The following is an 18,891-nucleotide window of genomic DNA, read 5'->3' as shown; positions in this document are numbered from 1 at the left end:
ACTTCCAGGCCGAGGGAGCCAATGTTTGTATGCAAACAACTTTCCAGGTCATGTGCCCAGCAGGAGTAAACTGCTTGTAGCACAACCAGACACCATGACAAAAACCAGAGCACATGGAAACATCCTTTGCCTTCCTGCCACAGTGGTACCTGTTAATCTATTTGCACTGGCGTGCTTTCGAACTGCTAGGTAGGCAGGAGCTGGGACAGAGCAACAGGAGCTCACCCCACTGTGCGGATTCGAACCGCCAACCTTCTGATTGGCAAGACGAAGAGGCTCAGTGGTTTAGACCACAGCGCCACCCATATCCCTGCATGTGAAAGTGTGTCTCCATGAAGGAGCGTCTCCACCCCCATCGTTCAGCCTGGGCACTGAGGTCCAGCTCCGAGGGCCTTCAGGTGGTTTCCTCGCTGCGAGAAGCAAAGTTACAGGGAACCAAGCAGAGGGCCTTCTTGGTAGTGGCACCCGCCCCGTGGAACACCCTCCCATCAGATGTCAAGGAGATAAACAACTATCTGACTTTCAGAAGACATCTAAAGGCAGCCCTGTTTAGGGAAGTTTTTAATGTTTGATGTTTTGTTGTATTTTTAATATTTTGTTGGAAGCTGCCCAGAGTGGCTGGGGAAACCCAGCAAGATGGCCGGGGTATTTTTATGCTTATTATTTAGTGTGCCTATGGGAAATAGGATGGGGAGAGGTTCCTCCTTGCCGTTTAGCAGAGATCAAATACCCATACAGAAAAATAACGCCCACCAAGAGCTGAGAAAGGGGAAGGGTAGCCCCAGGGGGCAATACTATCTGATCATGGGAGAGCATCTCTGGCAGGAGAGAGAACTCTGGTGACTAGAATCCTAGAGTTGGAAGAGACCACAAGGGCCATCGAGTCCAACCCCCTGCCAAGCAGGAAACACCATCAGAGCACTCCTGACATATGGTTGTCAAGCCTCTGCTTAAAGACCTCCAAAGAAGGAGACTCCACCACACTCCTTGGCAGCAAATTCCACTGTCAAACAGCTCTTACTGTCAGGAAGTTCTTCCTAATGTTTAGGTCAAATCTTCTTTCTTGTAGTTTGGATCCATTGCTCCGTGTCCGCTTCTCTGGAGCAGCAGAAAACAACCTTTCTCCCTCCTCTATGTGACATCCTTTTATATATTTGAACACGGCTATCATATCACCCCTTAACCTCCTCTTCTCCAGGCTAAACATGCCCAGCTCCCTTAGCCATTCCTCATAAGGCATCGTTTCCAGGCCTTTGACCATTTTGGTTGCCCTCCTCTGGACACGTTCCAGTTTGTCCGTGTCCTTCTTGAACTGTGGTGCCCAGAACTGGACACAGTACTCCAGGTGAGGTCTGACCAGAGCAGAATACAGTGGCACTATTACTTCCCTTTATCTAGATGCTATACTCCTATTGATGCAGCCCAGAATTGCATTGGCTTTTTTAGCTGCCGCACCACACTGTTGGCTCATGTCAAGTTTGTGGTCAACCAAGACTCCTAGATCCTTTTCACATGTACTGCTCTCAAGCCAGGTGTCACCCATCTTGTATTTGTGCCTCTCATTTTTTTTGCCCAAGTGCAATATTTTACATTTCTCCCTGTTAAAATTCATCTTGTTAGTTTTGGCCCAGTTCTCTAATCTGTCAAGGTCGTTTTGACTAGGAACAGAAGAAGCTGCCCTACGCTTATAGCTTAGTACTTCCTACACTGGCTGGCAGCGGCTGTCCAGGACTTCTGGCAGAGTTCTCTCCTAGCCTTCCCTGGAGATCTTGGGGACTGAGCCTGCAGCACTGTGCCTGAAAAGGAGATGCTCTGAGCCATGACTGGCCGCCTGGTGCTCCCCTTCATCCTGTGTGTGAGGGTGGAGGAAGCTGGCCTTGGGGGCTGAACAGCTTGCAAGGGGGCACCCCCTTCAGTTGGGAAAAGAATAGGCAACCTGCAGCCTCAGGCCTTTGGCCTAATTTTGTGTGTGTGGACGGGGGTGGACAGAATCATGGAGGAAGAGGAGGAAGGCAGGAGGGGGAAAGAAACAGATGGAAAGAATGGGAGGGGGGACGCAGGAGGAAACCCCCCCCCCCGCAAGCGATCGGTTCAGACCTCCGGCAAGAATGGTTTTTGCAGCTCAGGCCTCTCCTGCAAAAATTACAAACAGGAAAAGAACGGCTGTTTCACAGAACTTGAGAGCTGGAAGGGACCCCAAGGGGATATATTGATTGAAAATGTATTGTAACTTTTGAATAAATGCTTAAAAAATAAGGATTCTAGTCCAACCCCCTGCAATGCAGGAATCTCAACTATAAGCATCCCTGAGAGATGGCCATCTGACCTCTGCTTAAAAACCTCCAAGGAAGGAGAGCCCACAACCTCCTGAGGGAGACCGTTCCACTGTCTCAAGAATCACAAAATTGCAGAATTGCAATGCAGGGAATTTTTGCCCAACGCTGAGGCATCCCCGCAATCCCTTCATCCAAGTTGTATACAGAGACGCTGAACAACGGGCCCAGGACAGAACCCTGCAGCACCTCATTTGTAAACTTTTTTCTAGGACGACGAGGAACCATTCATGAGTACCCTGGGTTCAGTCAGTCAACCACCTTCAATCAAATCCTTGCAAGCAGCAGAGTTCAGCATCCTTTTACCCTTTAGGAACTTGTGCGAGAATTTAAATCTAAGGGTATACAACAGGGGTCAGCAACCTTTTTCAGCTGGTTCACCGTCACTCAGACCTTGTGGGGGGCCGGACTATATTTTGGAAAAAAAGTTGAATGAATTCCTAGAATCATAGAATCATAGAGTTGGAAGAGACCACAAGGGCCATCGAGTCCAACCCCCTGCCAAGCAGGAAACACCATCAGAGCACTCTTGACATGCCCCATGCCCCCCTATGCCCCACAAACAACCCAGAGATGCATTTTAAATAAAAGGACACATTCCACTTGTGCAAAAACACCAGGCAGGCCCCACAAATAACCCAGAGATGCATTTTAAATAAAAGGACACATTCTCTTCATGTAAAAACACCAGGCAGGCCCCACAAATAACCCAGAGATGCATTTTAAATAAAAGGACACATTCTACTCATGTAAAAACACGCTGATTCCTGGACCGTCCGCAAGCCGGATTGAGAAGGCGATTGGGCCGCATCTGGGCCCAGGGCCTTAGGTTGCCTACCCCTGCTCTATGAGCAAAAGGATTTGGACATTTTGCCCTCGCTCTCCCTGCTTATGAGGCACTAAAGCGACTTCTGAAAGTGCGTGTTGGGGGCCACAGAAGGCATGGAACGAGTGGGTGGCAGTGCCCATCGCAACTGCCCCTCCGCCTCTCCGAACTGCAACGTGCCAGCACGTTAAACATTTGTGCAGGCTCTGGGAAATCTCAGGCCAGCGCCTAGGAATCTGAAATATTTCTATCCAGCTCTACTCGCTGTTCCTTAATATTAGGATTATGAACATTCTTCTGTAACAGGCTCCATTCTGAAAAACGGCGCTGGCTTTAATAGGAGAAGAAAGCAGCCATCTCGGGTAGGGAGAGTCGGTCAACAAGTTGTGCCAAAGGATTCCTCCGGCCCCAGATTCTCCTTTGTGAAATGTCAGAGCAGGTATAGAAGGAGCTGCCCCCATTAAAATTATACAGTATTGCTTAAAAGCAGGAGTGCGAAGAAGGGGGATGAACGGTGGCTGAAGGCTGGTAGTCCTGTCTGGTTTCTCTTATCAAAAGGGCAGACCCAGCAAAGGGTCCTTGCCTTCTGGACGGCCTACAGCAGATGTTGCCTTCCTGTAAAAGGGACTTATAAAGAGGACCCCGCAATAAAAGAGCCCTATAAAACGCTGGGTTTCGTGGGGAAGGGAAAGGGGCCTTCTCTGCCTTTGTCTGCGGCGCAAAGAGACACGGACAGAGATGTCACAGAAGACAAAGGGGAAAGTATCTTATTCAGTCCCTGGGGATCTCATTAATTAAAAATCTTCCTTTCAGCAGAAGCCCTGGTGTATCGGGGATGGAAATGAAGCCCCCCGTTTTTGTTTTATCTTGCATCTGTTTTCGAGCGGAGAGGCTCACATGGATTTCAGTGGCGAGCCCCGCATGCCATGCTGGCAGAACTGACAGCCGGGCCAGACAGGAAGGGGGCAAGAGATGAACTCCGAGGTTGGCCAAGAAAGAGCTCCTTTGAAACCACAAGCTGAAACCACCACTATGATGAAAATTGGAAGGTACTACTGTTACTGCTACTACTACAGTACAGTCATACCTCGGGTTGAATGCACTTCGGGTTGAGCACATCCGAGTTGCGCTCCGAGGCAACCCGGAAGTAACAGAGCACGTTACTTCCGAGTTTCGCTGCTTGCGCATGCGCAGACGCTCAAAATGACGTCACACGCATGCGCAGAAGCGGCAAAAAGCGATGGGTGCGTGTGCAGATGTGCCGTCGCTAGATACGTTTGCTTCTGGATGTGAACGGGGCTCCGGAACGGAACCCGTTCGTATCCAGAGGTACCACTGTACTAATAATAATAATAAAAAAATATTTATACCTTGCCCATATGGCTGCGTTTCCCCAGCCACTCTTGGCGGCTTCCAACTGAATATTAGGTAAAGGTAAAGGGATCCCTGACCATTAGGTCCAGTCGTGACCGACTGGCGCTCATCCCACTTTACTGATTGCGGCGCTCATCCCACTTTACTGGCTGAGGAAGCCGGCGTACAGCTTCCGGCATGACTAAGCCGCTTCTGGCGAACCAGAGCAGCGCACGGAAACGCCGTTTACCTTCCCACCGGAGTGGTACCTGTTTATCTACTTGCACTTTGATGTGCTTTCGAAGTACTAGGTTGGCAGGAGAAGGGACTGAGCAACGGAAGCTCACCCCGTTGCGGGGATTTGAACTGCCGACCTTCTGATTGGCAAACACAATAAAACATCAAAACCTCATCAATTCAGTGAAGGAACCTCCAGAAAGCCCTTGGAGTTGGACCTCAGTGTCTGGGCTTGCCTGGGTAAGTGGGGTTTTTTTCTAAGTGGAGAGAGATTTAAAAGGATTTATCGTCAGCTCCGATTCACCCAAAGCTGGGAACAACCAACTGTAATCGGTTCATCACTGCTGTGTGCCAACGAGAAAATTCCTACACAGCCGCCTGCACTTAAGAAACGATTCCAGGGCGAAGGTTTTGGTTGATTTGAAAGTGGGTTGTGTGGGCCTGAGAATCATAGAATTGTAGACTTGGAAGGGACCCTCAGCGATCATCTAGCCCAACCCCCTGCCATGCAGGAATGTCAGCTAAAGCACCCATGACAGATGGCCGTAAAGTCGGATCCAAAATAGTTTGGATGCCAGTTTACATGGGCGGGCATGCTGAACGTACTGCTATTTTCCTTTGGTCCTTTAAAGTCTTAACCAGTGTTTCTCAAAAACCTGTGTCCCCAGCCATTGTTGGGACTACAACACCCATCATCCCTAGTGGTCAGGGATGATGGGAGTTGTAGTCCAACAACCGCTGGAGACCCAAGTTTGGCTGAAGCTGATCTTTAGCCTCAGGCCCCTTGACTTGCACTAAGCCCCGGGTCCCAGACAACTCCCTGCCATGGGAGTTGCAGCAACCAGGGACAGTGGATGGTCACAAGACTGGAGTCTATGGACCAGAATTACCCGTTGGGTAGGTTTCCTCCACAAGAAACTTGGCTCTTTCTCAGAGATTGGCTCATGGTAGCCACACCTATGAGGTTTCTTTAATGGGCAATTCGGAATTGCAAAAAAAGGCTCCATGCACATGGCTAACCTGGGTTAATATATAACAGAAGCACTCGACTCCAGAGCCTTGATGGGAGACCTGGACGTTTACTCAAAGCAAACAATCTCATGCACCGAAAATTAAAAAATATATATGAAAGGGGCCAGCTCAGAAGCAAATGTTTGACTATAGCCAAGAAATACCAGTTATATTGACCTCTCAGTCAGCTTTTTCTAGTAAAAGGCGGGGGGGGGGAATCACAGGCCAATCTGCCGCCACCCCCACCTAGAAAGTAAAAGTCCCACACACAAAGACCCAAACACACCACCTAAGAAAAAGCACATTTCTCCTCGGGGCTGTTTGTTGACAAAACGCTAATATGATCATCTTTGGATGACTAAACCCAACAAGGATTGCCAGAAGGAGCTCAAGGGGAAAACCTCGTTCTACAGTTATGCAGAGTACGCCCAGGGGAAAGTTTCTCCCTCGTTTAGGGATTTAACAAAGACCTCGTGTCCTTGAGGACTGAATTAGTACTCTCATTTGTCTGTTTGGGGTTCAAACTGTCTCAGGGAACATATCCACCCATCCACAACCACTTTCCTCCAGCCTCTGAGATTAACCAAGAAAAACCTGCGTCTACCAGGAGCACGGCCTGTGCCATGGTGGCCCCTGAAAATAATCGAATGCTCGTCCTTTGGAAGTTCACTGAAGCAAAATTGCTCTGATTCTTTCAAAGCCCTGAAAGCGGGATTTATCTCATCCCCTGCTGCTGATACTTCTATTTCTGTTTAGTTTTTTTAAAAATAAAAAAATTATTGCTTTTTTCCTAGACCACCCTGGAAACTTTGTCAAAAAGCAGCATGTCAGCCATTACCAAGCAGGTGCCCCTCCAGATGATTTGGACTACAACTCTCATCACAGCCATTTTGGCTGGGATCAATTATTATTATTATTATTAAATTAAATTTATAGGTAAAGGGACCCCTGACCATTAGGTCCAGTCATGACCGACTCTGGTGTTGCGGCGCTCATCTCACTTTACTGGCCGAGGGAGCCGGCGTACAGCTTCCGGGTCATGTCGCCAGCAGGACTAAGCCGCTTCTGACAAACCAGAGCAGCGCACAGAAACGCCATTTACCTTCCCGCCAGAGTGGTATCTATTTATCTACTTGCACTTTGATGTGCTTTCGAACTGCTAGGTTTGGCAGGAGTAGGGACCGAGCAACGGGAGCTCACCCCATCGCGGGGATTCGAACCGCTGACCTTCCGATCGGCAAGTCCTAGGCTCCGTGGTTTAGAACACAGTGCCACCTGCGTACCGCCCTATATCCAAATAAAATATCACAGAATAAAATTACAGTGGACGCTCTGGTTGCAAACGCGGGATACACGTTTGCAACCCGCAGCGTTTGCAACTCGCATCTGCACACGCACGGGTTGCGATTCAGCGCTTCTGAGCATGTGCGACTGCCAAAACCCGGAAGTAACCCGTTCCGGTACTTCCGGGTTTCAGCGGTCTGCAACCAAAAAACCCCCCCGCAACCTGTAGCAGCTGTAACCTGAGGTATGATTGTATAGAGCTAGAGAGGGTGGGCTCAAACCATCAGCCTTCGGGTTAACAGCCGGACGCACCGATCCACTGTGCCACTGGAGATATGCAGATCTGTTAGCCGCCATCCATCCTCCAACACAGAGGCACAGATTCCCCACTCAAGAAGGGGGCGGGGGAAGCAATAGTCACCATCATTTCTTAAAAAAAAACAAAAAAAACAGGAACAGAAACTCCTGGTTCCATCTCACATTTTTCAAACTCTCCTCCCACAGAAGCTTTCCCAGGGATGTGATGACTGACATGCTCTCCACCGCAGATGCAAGCGCTTTGCTCCAGGGTAAGGTGCCGAGAGCAAAATTCGTTTTTGCAGGTGAGGAAAGAGCCCTGATTTATTGAAGCGCACCACCGGGGGGGGGGGGAGGGCTTTTCCCGAGCACGGTTTCACATCCAACGCTTCTTTCCCCAGTTCTGCCTTCTGAACAGATGTTTCCACCATACACAATGACCTCTGCATCAACGCTATGCCCTATGCATTGCCAACACTTATCATAATAATCTGCATTACTGCCCACCGAGTCAAAAGCTGCAATTCATCACCATGTTTGGGGTTCTTTTTTATGTTTTGAAATGGCGTGAAATCATGGCGAGGGAGAGGATGTATTTCCAGATCTCCTGGCTCTGTCCAATGGCACAGAATCAATGCCATTTTAAGATGTGTTATGGAAGGGGAGATTATTGGGTTGTCTTCGTTTTGGTTTTTAATTATGCATTTTATACTGTGATTTTATGTTGTGAACTGCCCTGAGATCTATGGGTACAGGGTGGTGTACAAATTTAACAGAGTCGTACCCTGGTTCTTGGGGGACGCGGGTGGCGCTGTGGGTTAAACCACAGAGCCTAGGACTTGTTGATCAGAAGGTTGGCGGTTCGAATCCCCGCGACGGGGTGAGCTCCCGTTGCTCGGTTCCAACTCCTGCCAACCTAGCAGTTCGAGAGCACGTTAAAGTGCAAGTAGATAAATAGGTACCGCTCCGGCGGGAAGGTAAACGGCGTTTCCATGTGCTGCTCTGGTTCGCCAGAAGCGGCTTAGTCCTGCTGGCCACATGACCCGGAAGCTGTACGCCGGCTCCCTCGGCCTTTAAAGCGAGATGAGTGCTGCAACCCCAGAGAGGGCCACGACTGGACCTAATGGTCAGGGGTCCCTTTACCTTTACCTTACCATGGTTCTTAAACAGAATGCGTTCCGGGAGTCTGTTCAGCATCCGGAACTGTTCGAAAACCAATACGCGGCTTCTGATTGGCTGAAGAAGCGTCCTGCAACCAATTGGAAGCCACGCCGGACGTTCGACTTCCAAAAATCGTTCGGCAACTGGAACGCTCACTTCCGGTTTTCGATCGTTTGGGAGCCGAAACATGCAAGTTCCAAGGCGTTTGGCAACCAAGGTATGACTGTAAATGGAATTAAGAATTAAACATGCAGACCTGGTTCGCATGCTCTTCCCCCAGAGTTTTGTTGGAAGTTGGGGGTGAGGAGGAGAACAGCAGTAATCTGGCCTTCAATGGAGTACGTCACTTCTGGATTTTGGCGCTCGCGCATGCGCAGATGCTCAAAATGACGTCGCGTGCATGCGTGGAAGCAGCAAAACGCGACCCGCGCATGCGCAGATGTGCTGTCGCTTGTTACGTTTGCTTCAGAATGCAAACGGGGCTCTGGAACGGATCCCATTCGCATCCCGAGGTACCACTGTATAAGGGCAGGCACACCTTGGTTCTGGGTCCTCCTCCTTCCTGCGTGTGGGAGGAGCACCCTGTTGCAACAGTTCAATAAAGATCAGACTTAGTACCTGCTTTGCTTCTCAATATTCTCTGGTTGGCCTCTGTTATTTTCTCCTACCAATAGGGAACCTACGTAAGGACTCTATATGGGCTCTTGGATACCCCATAAGGGAAAAACGGCAGATTTTGTTTACAACAGCTCACAACATATCGCATGTGGCAGAAAAGCACAGCTGGCTCCCTCCCTTAATGAAGGTTGCAGGCTGGTTGTAACTGATGCAACCAAACCGCAGTTCATTTTGCAGGCGGTCCAAGCCTGCGACAGGCCAGTCTGCAATTGATTCTGATGCTTTATCAATTACATGCTATTATAGCCTTGCCCAAGGGGCTATCTGTGATTTAAGTGCTCCTCCTAACAAAGGCAGTCAGCTATGACAGAGCCTTTGAAAGACACCCAGCCTGTGCACTATCAGGCTCCAAAAAAAAAGGGGGGGGAAAGGATCCCATCTTATGCAGTACCGACCTTGACTAAGCACTGCATTTCCCTGAGATCTGGAAAAAGAGAGGAATGCACAGCCCAGAACTTTCTAACCACCCTGATCGCTGTTTCTTAGAAACCCGAGGTGGCGACGTGACCCCAGAACTCGGCGTCCTGATGGGAAAAAAATCCCTCTCCTCCTTGCATTGCAAGCCTCCGCCACAATAACAACAACATCCCCTGTGGTTTCTCAGATCCGCGGTGGAGCTATTCGGGCTGTTTGCTCAGACGCCGGGACGGGTGCCAGCCTTCAAAGCACACAAACCTACCTTGTGATCCTGATAGGGGAGTGTGAACTTTGCCCCGTGCCAAAGCGAGTGGGCTTAGTTCACGGAAGTGAAAGTTGCAGTGCAAAAACATGGGATCGCTCAGCTGGCCGGCCGCCCACCCCAAAGCCGTGAATCCTAACTGCGCGTTCCCCTGCTGCTCCCTGAGGTTCCCATGTTGGACAGCCTTGTTCTTGTGGTTTTCTACCAGCCAGGCAGAAGCCAAATGGTGTTTAGTCTGTGCTGGTTTCCACCGTCTTCGCTGCAGGGAAGCATGGACTTCCCATCAATTTCCAATCCAGCAACGAGGAGCTGAGTGAATGAAGTTCTGATCCTGCCTGCAAATTGCTTCTAGGGACCACACCTCCTCCAGATTTCTACCTCACTCCTTCTCTCCTAACAATAATAATAATTTATTATTTATACCCCGCCCATCTGGCTGGGTTTCCCCAGCCACTCTGGGCGGCTGCCAACAGAATATTAAAATACAAAAACCTATTAAACATTAAAAGCTTCCCTGAACAGGGCTGCCTTCAGATGTCTTCTAAAAGTCCGGTAGTTGTTCTTCTCTTTGACATCTGGTGGGAGGGCGTTCCAAAGGGCGGGTGCCACCACCACCAAGAAGGCCCTCTGCCTGGTTCCCTGTAACATGGCTTCTCGCAATGAGGGAACGGCCAGAAGGCCCTCAGCACTGGACCTCAGTGTCCAGGCAGAACGATGGGAGTAGAGACGCTCCTTCAGATATACTGGGCCGAGGCCGTTTAGGGCTTTCAAGGTCAATACCAACACTTTGAATTGTGCTCAGAAACGTACTGGGAGCCAATGTAGGTCTTTCAAGACTGGTGTTATGTGGTCTTGGCGGCCGCTCCCAGTCACCAGTCTAGCTGCCGCATTCTGGATTAGTTGTAGTTTCCGGGTCACCTTCCCAGTAGAACCCGGACACCCTCGTCGGCAACAAACAGAATAGATGTTGGCAGCTTATATGAGTGGAACGAGAAGAGCAAAAGACACCAACGCTGCCAGAATATTTGATGGCCTCTTGATAATGTTGGGGAGCTCAAAGTTTTGCAACGCGAAGGGGCTTTGGCCCCCAGCCCGTGTAGCCTGCCACAAACAATGGATCCTGCCTCAGGAGCCATTCTAGGGGCTCCTAACCCTGGTTGTTTACTCAGATCTTCTCATGCTGAAAGATGGCCATGTTCCAACTATAGCTGTTTTTATAACTATGAACTTCCAAGATGGAGCAGGAGGAAGCAAGCTTGCTCCGTCTTCCATGTGACAGCCCTTGAGATATTTGAAGATGGCTCTCATATCTCCTCTCAGTCTCCTCTTTCACAGGCTAAACACACCCAGCTCCTTCGACCATTCCTCATAAGGCTTGGTTTCCAGACCCTTGATCATCTTGGTTGCACGTTCCAGCTTGTCAACATCCTTCTTAAACTGTGGTGCCCAGAATTGGACACCAGGTGTGGTCTGACCAAGGCATGACAGAGTGGTACTATCACTTCCCTTGATCTGGACACTAGACTTCTGTTGAGGCAGCCTAGAATAGCGTTAGCTTTTTTTGCTGCTGCACCACACTGTTGAGCTTGTGGTCCACCAAAAACCCTTGATCCTTTCCACATGTACCACTAGTAAGCCAGGTGTCCCCCAGTTTATATTTGTGCATCTGTTTCTTCCTGCCTAACCGCAGAACCTGACATTGGTCCCTACTGAAACTCATTTTGTTAGCAAATATTTTCCGTAAGCTGAATCCTGCACATTTTGCAGTTTCCCCTGTGCTTCTGCAGAATCGTACCATGCACGTGAGCTTGATTACAGCCCTGCTTTTCATCTCTGCTACTAGAGATATACATCGTACGAGCCTTCAGCTAACCAAACAGCTACATAAGGAGAGCTGAAACAGCATTTGAAATACGGCAGCACAGCTCAGACATAGCCACACCAGAATCTGGAATTTCACCTGCTCTCTGGGATTTATCACTCCGCGAAGCAGCATCTCAGGGCTGGAGTTTGCATTGTATGTGTGATTTCGTGGAAAGGAACCGGTTCACAACCATCCATAACTAGTAGAAGCAAATTCCTGCATTCCAGGGGGTCGGATGCAATTACCCTTCTGAGTCTATAATTCTACGATTCCATGAATTCAGATGCACAGTGAAATCCTATACCCATCTACTCAGAAGCAGGGCCCAGTGTCTTCAATGGGGCTTACTCCCAGGTAAGTGGGTATAAAATTGCAGCCTCGGGGATCTTCTTCGGCCAAGACTGAGAAAGGATCTTCTCCCCAGGCTGCAGGGGAAATCTGCCGTTTGCAAGAAGTGCACACAGATATGTGTGTAACAGATATTCTCCCGAGAGAAAGGAATATGGATGTTTTCTGGGGGACTGGTCAATACGAGGTCAGAGATTAAGGAAAACTAATACAAGCTCTTCGACATATTGCAGAGGGAGCTTATTGAATCAAGGCCTTGGTGGGCTACAGTACAGAACCCTCAAGAGCCCATGTCTCTGAGACACATGTCTGTCGCATTATTGATTGTTGCAAGGTGCTCTAAGGGGCTTTTATGGATGAAGGGCAGAGGGGGAAATACGCCAGCCCACCAGTCAAATGAATAAAACAAAATAGCAGGCCGAATCTCATCCCTGACCACCTGATGGGAGTCATGGCCCAACAGCAGCCGCCTGCCTAGAACTGGCACCTTCCAGATGTTTTCGACTACGACTCCCATCAGCCCCATGGGAGATGTAGTCCAAAACACCACAAAGACGCCAGCTGGGGCAAAGCTGAGCTGGTTTTCCTTCTCACAGAAAGGATCTCAACATTTAGCAACCCTCTCCACCCCATTATCCAGAAGCGACACCCGCCGCCTTCCAATCAGGACCTATTAATTTCCCTGCCTTCCCCCACTAGCCAGGAGAGCAAATTTGCTTCAACGTCTGAATACATTCCCTTCTAACAAGATGACATTTGAGCCTGCCCCAAATCCGGCTGTCACATTGAAAACAGTCATATTTTATGCCCTGGGAAGGAGGGGTGGAGGGAAAAGAAGACAAAACCAGACAAGTTTTGAGCAACTCCCGACACTGTGGATGGAAATATGAGTCGAGGAGCAGCCATTTTTACAACAGCAATATATGTCAACCACGTTTTCAGAAACGTAGCGAAGCATGACGAAAATACGTGTTTGGAGGGTTGCTAGGCTGGAAGCAGCCAAGTCAGATTGAGCAGTTTCCCGCACCAACCGGCAACCCCCCCCCCAAAAAAAATTAACAACCAGTCTCCTGTATCTGCCACACACAAACATAGCTGTCAACTTACAGATTTGAAAATAAGGGACCAGCAGCCTTGAAAATAAGGGACCAGCAGCCTTGAAAATAAGGAATTTTAGTCAACCAGCTGAAATACGAAGTTAAAAGGGACCAGATAATTTTGGAGAGCAGCGCCGGTTTTTAGCCCTTCGTTTCCAGAGGTTGCTGCTCAAGACACCAGCTGATGAAACTCTGCAATTAAAGAACTACAAGCAGCAACCACTTTTCGCGCAAAACGAAGTCCAAGCTACGAAGATGCTGCTGCAGTTCTGTATCTTTTCTTTCGTGCTCCATGTGCAGCTCTCAGTTCCATCAGGTGGGGCGGGAGGAAGCGAGGGGAAATAGTGGCCGAAGTAAATCCGCGGATCAGACCATCTATACTAGTCTACCACTACAAATCTATGGGAGAAGCGCTTGCGGTCCTTCCTCCGCTTTCCCCCCTTGGAACACCTGTCCGCGCCTCCTCCTCCTCCTCCTCCTCCTCTCTCTGAACTGCTTTCTCTATGGTTGCCCTCACTCTCCTCTCAAGGCTCCTGAGCAATTCATAGGCCGTGCCAGGCTGCCCATCTCATCCGGGTCCTTCGGCGGTGCAGCCGCAGTACGGCCTAGCGGGAACAGCAGCATAGGGCAGAGGGGAGGCCCCAGGCAGAGACGCTCAGGAGGAGGATGGCAGCGGAAGGGCCCGAGGCTCCCGCCAGTCCCGGCAGGGAGGGGCTCCCAGGGGCCAAGGCTGATGAGAGGAGGCCGGAGGGGGGCGGGCCAGGCAGCCAAGCAACACAGTTGGAGCCTTCCTTCTTTCTGGCCAGCAGGGAGGGAGGGAGAGGAGCTGCTTCCCTTGAAACCCGGGAAATTTAAGGGACATCATCAATAAGGGACAGCAGCGGGACACGGCGCTGGGATAAGGGAGTTTCCTGCCAAATAAGGGACAGTTGACAGCTATGCACACAAATACACAAGAAAAGAAATCACAACAGCAGCGAACCAATTAAACTAGCACAACCACACTCTCCTTTCTCCTTCCCAATGAAAATAAAGACTTACCTGGCATCCCCTTTCGAAAGGTTCGTGTTCACAGGATGAAGGATAACTTTGTTTTCGTCCACATCCACCACACATTTCGTATGCAGGTCTATTTCTATTAGAAAGGGGGAAAAAAGGGGGAAGGAAAGAGAAGGTCAAAAGTTTGCCTTAAAATCAGAGGCGTTTCGTGGTGCAGCTGGAATATTTCTGCTGAGCTTCCCAATTCACTCAGATGCTTGAAAGTCAGGTTAAAAGATACAGCTAGTTTTGCGCTGCCGTTATTTAGAGTTTGGATTTGATATCCCGCTTTATCACTCCCCTTCAGGAGTCTCAAAGTGGCTAACATTCTCCTTTTCCTTCCTGCCCCACAACAAACACTCTACGAGGTGAGTGGGGCTGAGAGACTTCAGAGGAGCCCAAGGTCACCCAGCAGCTGCATGTGGAGGAGCAGGGAAGCGAACCCAGTTCACCAGATTACGAGTCCATTGCTCTTAACCACTACACCACACTGGTTGATAACCTACAGCACACGTCGTAACTATTCATCGCAACAGTCAACGGTGCCCTTCTGTGCAGTTCAAAAGTTGTATATTCCTATCCTATTTTCGTTTTCATAAAAATAATAAAAATCATTGTTTGTATATACCGTTCATTGTGCTCCTCCCTTCCTCAAGTTAAAGATACATCTATCTATAAGTTTGATTTCTCTCTGAACCTTATTATTTGTTTTGTTTTGACTATGGCAGACCAACACGGCTACCTATCTGTAACTGGAACTATTATTAATATATCTGTTTTACAGATCAAGAAGGCTGCAGTGACTCCTGTGTGACTTTTGTTGTAATTCTGCTGCATGGCTTATTTTGTTTTGTTAACAGAGTTTCATAGGCCACAATTGTTTTAATGATGACTTGCAAATGTTTCACAGATGATTTGCCATCTATTCAGTGTAATTTATGCTGCATTTGTGATGTTCTGGGACGTTACTGCTATTTATATTTTGTAAGCCGCTTTGCAATTCATTTGAAGGAAAACATAGCAAGTCAAACAGAAATATGGTGAATCAAATCGGACGAAAACATCTTTCATATGCTGGCGTTCATTCACTGGCCCTTCTGCTGATGAGTTTTTAAATCAATCTTTCCATACAGATTTTAGCCCCTTGGGTCCGGTTTGGCCACTGCCGTCCCACCCACTGGCACAAACTAAGGGCCTCACTCTGACTGCTCACCCACACTGTCGCAGCTGCACGTGGGTTCATCTCCAGCTACGCACTTGGCCACAGAAGCTGCCGGGTCATTCCAGCAGTGTTCCCCCAGTTTTACAGAGACGCCACCAGGAAAGGACTTGCTGAGCTATTTGCAGCTGGCAAACGAGCCCCAGAGACTGGCACAGCGGGCAGGAAGAGGGCCAAGGGGCTGCCATGCAACTGCTTGTCCAGAGGAGGGCAACCAAAATGGTCAAAGGCCTGGAAACGATGCCTTATGAGGAACGGCTAAGGGAGCTGGGCATGTTTAGCCTGGAGAAGAGGAGGTTAAGGGGTGATATGATAGCCATGTTCAAATATATAAAAGGATGTCACATAGAGGAGGGAGAAAGGTTGTTTTCTGCTGCTCCAGAGAAGCGGACACGGAGCAATGGATCCAAACTACAAGAAAGAAGATTCCACCTAAACATTAGGAAGACCTTCCTGACAGTAAGAGCTGTTCGACAGTGGAATTTGCTGCCAAGGAGTGTGGTGGAGTCTCCTCCTTTGGAGGTCTTTAAGCAGAGGCTTGACAACCATATGTCAGGAGTGCTCTGATGGTGTTTCCTGCTTGGCAGGGGGTTGGACTCGATGGCCCTTGTGGTCTCTTCCAACTCTATGATTCTATGATTCTATGCTTAGCCAGATATTGGCCCAAGGCAAGCGAGAAGGCAGAAAGCAGGCCTCTGCCCCACCAATGCCACGCGGGCATAAAAGAAGCCTAAGTCCATACACACCAGGACTCTTGAAAATTTAAGAGTTTCTGGATAAGACTCTTACAAAACAACTGCAACATGGTGATTCCTGCATTGCAGGGAAGTTGAACAGTTCTGTGATTCTACATCCACCATGAAAAATGCATGCAATTTATTCCTAATATATTTTCTACGAACTTCCGGCTGCTCCTGCCCGAGGCTCCATTCCCACAGATGAAGGTTGGTTTAACGAAGCCACACTAAAAAACAAAATCACACTTGAAAGCTCAATGTTGGCCACCGAAAGGAAGACCTCCCAATGTTTCCAAGTGCGTCTCTGGCTTTTACGAGCCTCCAGGTGGGCTGTAGCGTAACAGCAGGTGCAACGCAGAAGAAGAACATGGTGGATATGTTTGGGAATACAATTTCCATCACGCCTCAGCAAGCACAGGGACCGGGGTCATAGTCCAAGATATATGGAGATATATGGATGGCTGGTCGGAAGACAGATTAGAGCAGCCTTTCTCAACCTGTGGGTCCCCAGATGTTGTTGAACTACAACTCCCATCACCCCTAGATAGCAAGGTCAGAGCTCTGGGATGATGGGAGTTGTAGTCTAACATCTGGGGACCCACAGGTTGAAAACCGCTGGATTAGAGAGAAGGCTGATGCAGAAGATCGTGCCCAACTCCAGTTTACGTCTTTGCACAAGAAACCAGAGCAGGTGCCTCCATTTCATTCCCATTGTTTGAAGACCTTGCTGCCTTGATATGGTCCAGGGCCGCTGGTCGGTTTAATCCAGCCCCTGTTTATTTCATGGGGTAAAATTTCCCAAAAAGCTCAACAACTTCAACCCTAAAAAAAGGTCAACAACTTTGGTCGGCCCTCACTCCCTCACTCATGTTTTCACTTCATCAAATCTGGCCCTCTTTGAAAAAAGTTTGGGCACCCCTGTCCTAGGTCAATCACACCCTTTTGGTCTGAGGCTCCAATACTTTGGCCACCTCATGAGAAGAGAAGACTCCCTGGAAAAGACCCTGATGTTGGGAAAGATGGAGCGCACAAGGAGAAGCGGACGACAGTGGACGAGATGGTTGAACAGTGTTCTTGAAGCTACCAGCATGAGTTTGACCAAACTGTGGGAGGCAGTGGAAGACAGGAGTGCCTGGCATGCTCTGGTCCAGGGGTCAGGAAGAGTCGGACACGACCAAACGACTAAACAACAACAATAATCAAGATGCAGGCTTGTTGTAAGGATAAAATGGGGGTGGAAACATCGAAGAATCACATGAACCACCTGGGGTTCTCTGCAGGGAAAGGCAAGATGCAATGAAATAAATATTAAATATTTCTTCTTTCGCGATTCCCAAACAGGTCACCGACCCAACCATCAACTCTCCCAACGGTTTGACTTCACACCCAAAAAAGGTATACTCCTCCATTGTCTCCCAAGAGACAGACAGGTGCCAACACATAAAAGCGGTAAATCAATTCTGCGAGCTCACTTCAAGGTATTTTATGGGAAGCTATTCACAAATGGAATCGAATAAGCAAACGGATGGATTCCGTCACTGTCCCCAACACTTGCCCATCATGCCCACAGAGCAGGGTCTCCTAATCCTCTCTCCCACCCAGCCAATGCCACTGTGACAGTTTCAGCTTTCCAGTGGGTCCGTGCCCCTTCCTTTCCCTGCTGTGCTGAAGGTAAACACCAAGATGACAAATTCAGGATGACAAGGCCTCGGGGGCATAGCCAGTCCACAGGCCAGTAGGGTGTGGAGGCAGATGGAAAATATGGCAAGACATTTCTGAAATCACCAGGCTATGCACCGAGGATAAGGCAGCGCAAGGCTTTCCCGGGTTTTCTCCGGGAAATGCAAATAGGTTTTATTTCCACTTCTGAGTGTCCCTTTGAAGTGCACACCTGCTATGGCGGTTAATCTACCACTGCCTTCCCTCCCACCTCCAATCTGTCACTAATTGGGATTTTTAAGTCGCTAGGCTGTAAGCTTTCAAATGCAGGAGGTGAGGAAAATGCTACATACTGTTCTACTGCAAAAGGGGGGGGGATCCCAATATTTCCAAACGCCGAAGCACCTACGAAGCATGTTGGTAGTCCTCATGAATTTGGGTCCCTCTTGAGACTGGCTCCCAAAAAGAAATTGGAGGGCCTTCCCGGTAGTGGCACCCGCCCTGTGGAACGCCCTCCCACCAGATGTCAAAGAGAAAAATAACTACCAAACTTTTAGAAGACATCTAAAGGCAGCCCTGTTTAGGGAAGCTTTTAATGTTTAATAGGTTATTGTATTTTAGTGTTTTGTTGGAAGCCACCCAGAGTGGCTGGGGAAACCCAGCCAGATAGGCGGGGTATAAATAATAAATTATTATTATTATTATTATTATTATTATTATTATTATATTCCTGGAACTAACCCCACTCCCACTCTGTCTTATGGAGCGCAGTGTTGGCATCCGAAGGAGGCTTTCTGATAGAAAGGGGTTTGGGTTCCTTTAAAAGGTAACCTGGCCATGAGAAAATCCATTTGTAGATAAGGAATATCTCAGGAAGGGGAAAGGGTTGGGGGAGAGGAGGGGGTACTAAGAGGCCTAAAAGGAGCTATTCTTTCGCTTCACCAAAACTGAAAGAAAATTCCATCCCGAGATAATTATCGGCTTGCTATGCTTGGAAAAAGCCACGGGTGTCAAATTCCCATACCACCTTGGGAAATATTCTCTACAGGTGAAGCCTAGACATCAGTCCA

The 18,891-nt window shown here is 48.8% G+C and overlaps 1 protein-coding gene across 1 annotated transcript in view; it reads right to left on the bottom strand.

The window, feature by feature from the left end:
- KIF13B (kinesin family member 13B) overlaps positions 1 to 18,891 on the bottom strand; it is a 191,009-nt gene that overhangs the window by 152,509 nt on the left and 19,609 nt on the right. The window contains exon 2 of the mRNA XM_081855981.1: positions 14,210 to 14,303. Within this exon, the coding sequence (XP_081712107.1) occupies positions 14,210 to 14,303 (94 nt within the window). The remainder of the gene's footprint in view (positions 1 to 14,209; positions 14,304 to 18,891) is intronic.

Source organism: Podarcis erhardii, assembly GCF_964252035.2.
Source record: "Podarcis erhardii genome assembly, chromosome: 3".
NCBI classification, from domain to species: Eukaryota; Metazoa; Chordata; class Lepidosauria; order Squamata; family Lacertidae; genus Podarcis; species Podarcis erhardii.
Note: the sequence above shows the minus strand (reverse complement) of the source record. Positions and strands in the feature narration are given on the sequence as shown.